Source organism: Sinocyclocheilus rhinocerous, unplaced genomic scaffold (assembly GCF_001515625.1).
Source record: "Sinocyclocheilus rhinocerous isolate Xijiao unplaced genomic scaffold, SAMN03320098_v1.1 scaffold1705, whole genome shotgun sequence".
Taxonomy (NCBI): Eukaryota; Metazoa; Chordata; class Actinopteri; order Cypriniformes; family Cyprinidae; genus Sinocyclocheilus; species Sinocyclocheilus rhinocerous.
Genome location: NW_015643585.1, coordinates 144,748 through 150,246, shown reverse-complemented (window position 1 = coordinate 150,246; position 5,499 = coordinate 144,748). Strand labels below are relative to the sequence as shown.

Sequence of the window (5,499 nt, the reverse complement as noted above, 5' to 3'; positions counted from 1 at the left end):
TCCTCCCGGAGCTGCTTCCGTGTACAACTGTTGGTGCAAGCTAGATTAAAGTGATTATTATATTTTGAATATGGATATTTTTCTTACAAAAACGCATCGATTCGCTACAGGAGGCCTTTGTTCAGCCCCCGGAGCCATGTGAGGCACTTTTTATTATGGATGATTGTGCTTTATTTCACTTCTTTTGGACTGATGAACTGCAACACCCGCTGACTGCCATTAAACAGCTTGGAAGTCCATTTTTAATATAACTCCGATTTAGGGTTGGGTATCGTTTGAATTTTATCGATTCCGATTCTGCTTTATCGATTCCAATTCTTATCGATTCCTAGTTTCGATTCCAATAAGATGAAAAAATCCAATATAAAAAAAATTAAGTCAAACATTTAGATGTCAAACATTTATTCTGTGTTTTTACAAAGCATTCTGTTGCAGCTGATTAACACGAGCAAAAATCAGCAGCCTACAGAACACTGCAAGAGGAATTTTGCCTATGCTTTAAAAAAAAATACCACAGCAAAAACAACTAGATTAATATAAATTTCAAATATTAAAGTGTTAAAGACAAGTAAACAGTCAGTAATAAGATAGGAACAAACAAATCAATTAGCAATATCATAAATAAATACAACTGAACAAAATTTCAGGTACAGAAACTGTAATTAAAAGTTTAAAAACACTGCATAGTTTTCTTTTCATAAATAAAATATAGATTAATCAATTAAAGTTATTAAATATATTCAGTCAAGATCAGTGAATGATTTTCTTTTGTTCTTTGATTAACATTAATGACAGGCAGCGCGTTTATTAGGCTGCTGTCTCTTTAACACCGAACGCACGCAGATCTAAAAATACTGGTCATGTGTGTTTTCTTTTTCATCTGTTTACGTTCACGTAAGACAAAAACGGCTGTGTTTATGATGATATACTGATGTAGTTTTCTGCATATTGGTCGACAAATATGAAAAGTCCATTTCTGCCCTGGAACAACCTTTTCTACAGTGGAAATACACGGAATGGTTCGAGAACGGACAAAAACCGGGAACCCGTACCGCGACCTCTGTTCTCTGTGCTTGCGCTTCGTGTGCAGTATCATGCTGCCTTGGAAAACAGCCTAATAATGTGTTTCATGGATTCTGGGAGTCCGTGAAATGCGCCACTTCCGGTATTTTGCCGGTTAGTCGACGCGGGCAAAATGAAATCGATTTTTTAAATCGCATACTCTAATAGAATTGACAAAACGTGTCGGCCCTAATGAGTAGTAAACAAAAATGAGTGTCTGTGCCATACATTCATACAGAGACACGCAGAACATGTAGAATTTATATTTAAATGGTCTTTTTGCGACTTAATATTTACAGATACTTATCCATATCATGTTTTGATTTAGGTGTAATGACCTACTTTTGATTAATTCATCCAAACTTTGACAAATTCTGTGACATTCCACGTTAAACTGTAAATTCCATTTTTATAACTGGATTTCGTGATTTAGTCTGCGTTTTTTGCATCGTGGAAATAAAAGGGCCCTACCCTAATAAACCGTAGGAAAATAATACTTGTGATTTATGTTTATAATGTTTTATTTTATGTTTTATCAGAACTTATATTTCAAGGTACACTGTATATACCTTGGCACTCTAGAGGTTAATAAACAAAACTGCATGTGTCTTGTGGAAGAACAATGTAGCCTGAGCTGCTTCATTGTGTTTCCTGTATGTATATGACGAAGTGACAAAGGAACTGGGCTACTCTGCTGTGGTTGGTCTGAATAATAAACACTTATAGGCATGCCATAGTGATTCAAGATAAGGCAACATAAATTTTGGAAGATGGATATAATATAACAAAAATATTGTATAGTGTAACTTCCAGCTTTTTCAAAAAAGCCACCCTTTGCCTGGATTTAATTTTTGCTTTGTCTTGGTATTCTTTTGAACCAAAATCTTGATGCATTCATTATCTCAATAACTGGCCAATTGTCCATTAAATGAACCAGTAAAATGATCATTTTAGTTTTGGGGAAAAAAAGAAAAGAATTTAAGCATAATTATATAATATATTATAAGTATTTTTTTTTTAATTGTCAATTCTGTGCTGTAGTTGCTTACGGGCCATCCGCATGCTACAGAAGAACGGACACATCCCCAGTGACCCCAGCCTGTTCAAGTCCTACGCTCAGTATGGTCACTTTGTGGATGTGAGGATTGCTGCACTGGAGGCTGTAATAGACTATACCAGAGGTACACACTTTATCTTTTAACCACTAATTTTCTCTGTCTGTCTTTTTCCATGTTAGGAAAACTTGGCCCATTTAGTTGGTCTGGTATTTTTTTTATCTTTCAACTAGTGTGCCTTTTACAGAGGCTGTATGGCAACTGTTCTTCCCACACAAAAGGTCTCATTGTCAGTAAGGGAACCCCACCTTCATGTTCATCAATACAGCGGTAAATATCCTAGACAGGGCATTAGCTCAGACCTTAAATCCGGATATGAGGAGCTAATATAGGGTATTCATGAAAGTTTATACATGGAAAATATTGTTAAAAAGCCAACTCGATCGTTGTTTAACCCTCAAGCATCCTTCAGGACAAATTTGGGTAAAATCTTCTTTTTTTTTTCTTTTTTTTTTTTTTATAGTTTCCTTAATCTGGGTGGTACAAGACTTGGCTACTTTTCCTGTTTGCCACCTGAACACACACACACAAAAAATGGACTCTATTCAACAAGAAAAAATTCATAGAAAGAAATTCATAGAAAGAATGCAATATCTAATATCTATATAGTACATTGTATTATTTAGATAAAATTAAAGCTGTATGTTTGGTCAGTGGGGCTGATCACATGAATGTGGCTATGTGGATCATGGTCATAGCACCACCAGCTGGCAACAGGAAGTGTGACACAAACAATAGTCCTTGCAATAGTACTCTTATTTTAAATGCATGTGCCCACTGTGTATTTATTTTATTTTTTCTAAAGCCACAGAGTAGCAAAGAATGGATTTTTTTTTTTAAAGCAAGAAATGGGCATGTAGGGCTGCACGATTAATCGAATGCGATTGTCATGCACATCTCGTCAGTAAAGCCGGTTCTGTGATTAGTAGTAAATCTCCATCACCTGCTTTATAATTTATAATTTAATTATAGTTTATGCATTTAGCAGACGCTTAACCCATTTAATCCCAAAATTTTTCTCAGACATGAAAATATCAAAATGTGTCATTAGTAACCCCTTGAAATAATCAATAATTTTTTTATTTATATATTTTTTTTTAATGGAAAAGCGTGTATTTTATGGTTGGTCACAATTGTGACCAGTGGGATAATGTGTATACTGAAATAAAATTATTTCTGCAGTAATCAAAATTCTTATATATCTCAGCCCAGTTATTAACCCATTTTAAACTGTTTCATCACATTCTATGGTTACTATTTTACATAAAAAACTCTTATATAACACTGAATAGGTATACTAAGAAACCTGCTGAAAAGGGATACTAAAAAAAAAAAAAAAAAAAAAAGTTATTATCCCAACAGTCACTATTGTTGCCATCAACATATTTACTCATTCTATGTCCACAGTCAACAAAACGGAATAATTGTGAATTCATATATTAATACTTAGACACCTTAAAGATAATGTGTACCAAGAATCTTTGTCATATCTTTGTTAATATACATTACTTGCCTTTTGTTTTGGAGCTTTGATGCAGCAATCATCATTTCATGGTGCAAACAGGAAGTAAACTGCTCTGGTCATGTGACAATTTGCACTAAACATGTGAAACTGCACATATTTAATTCAGACCCTTTATTTTTTCCATATTTGCAGAAAATGCACTAAAACACCAGTCAATAATTTTTAGAGTTTTATAAATGAAAACCTTTTTATTGTGACCAGTGGGATTAAATGGGTTAATTTTGTTTTTCGTGGACAAAAGTGGGAACCCATAGGAAATGAATGGGAAATACTATAATTCAGAGCATTTTTTTATTTGTCCAATAAATAAAAAAAAATTCAACTCAATGCAGATCATACATACACATAAATGAAGGGGTGAGCATATACAACATTCTCAATGTGGCAAACATTCACACAAGCACACCCACAAACAAAACATTGAATGAGCCTATAACAGAGCCTTTTTTTTTAATTTTGTTAAATAAAAACTCTCACATACAAAGTCATTTAAAGTCACTCACACATACAAAAACAAAGAATTGAATGAGCCAATGACTGCTTTTTTTTGTGCCAGTCAGCCACTTCAAAGTAAGATCAAAGTCCTACTGCAAGATTTGTTGATGCTTCCAAAAAAACATGTCTTAAACATGCTACTTGTTAGGTTTATTGTTTAGTCTTACCTGTATGGTTATACTTTTTTTTGAGTGATTTAAATTTGATGTTTTTTGTTTTTTTTGACCGGGAGGGAATTCAAACCGGACCCGCCTCCACTTCGTATTTCAAGTGCATTCGTATCTCTCAGACTTGCGTGGCACACACACACAGAGGCGTGTTGCAGTGTTTACCAACTTTTTTGTAAGACAAAGTGCATAGCAACTAACATTTTGGATAAACCTTTCCATTCAGTAGAATAATGTCACCGGTTTCGCCTTGCGAACGTGAGGTTTCGCCTTCCCGACGCGGCTCGTCTTTCTCGACCGGCAGAGTTCAATGGACCGAACTGCAGAAGACTTGAATTGTACTTGAATGAGTACCAAACAGCGTTTCCAAAAACCTATCACTGTTGACTGTCTGGGCATATGAACATGAATGTAGTTCTGTAAATAGTTTGTTACACAGACAGACGTTTGTGCTGCATGATACATAGAATAAAGTAATATAATTCACTGCTGTATAACAGCGTATTGCAGTTATAATTCAAGAGTTTATCAATTCAGTTGAAGTGACTGCAGGTTACATTGAAGTACTATTTCAGAAACAGAAAATATGTAAATGAGAACTGCTTTATTGGGCATTAGTTGTATAAAAATGCAGTAACCTACTGTTACAGTTCAGAGAGTAAAAATAACCATGGTTTTATTACAGTAAAAGTGTAGTAACCATGGTTCCCTTTCAAAGGAACTTCGAACTGCGTCCTCTATGGGGAACGCCTCGTCGTGACCCGTGTCTGAAGCATACATTAAAAAAAAACACCAAAAACATGTTGGCCGGCGACAGCCCATGACGTCACTACCGGTGCGACTATAGTATAAATAGGCGCCGGGAGAACACGTCATTCTCTTCTTCGTCTTCATTGACTTTTGTTTGAAGCGTGCATTCCGTGGTAAGAGCGATTTTTCTTCCTTCATTATGGCGAGCACTAGCAAAGCGTTTAGAAGATGTGTGCATCCGTGTCATCGTTATTTGACACCTGATGACACACCTGATCTTTGCGTCTTTTGTTTAGGCGAAGAGCACACACGCGATGTCCTCGGGGGCAATCTGCGTTAACTGTGAGCATTTTTCGATGAAAAAGCTCCGCTCTCGTTTGTCTCT

At 35.5% G+C, this 5,499-nt stretch overlaps 1 protein-coding gene across 1 annotated transcript in view; it reads left to right on the top strand.

The window, feature by feature from the left end:
* taf2 (TAF2 RNA polymerase II, TATA box binding protein (TBP)-associated factor) overlaps nt 1-5,499 on the top strand; it is an 80,134-nt gene that overhangs the window by 50,998 nt on the left and 23,637 nt on the right. Inside the window, exon 20 of the mRNA XM_016574918.1 lies at nt 2,104-2,243. Coding sequence (XP_016430404.1) covers nt 2,104-2,243 — 140 coding nt within the window. The remainder of the gene's footprint in view (nt 1-2,103; nt 2,244-5,499) is intronic.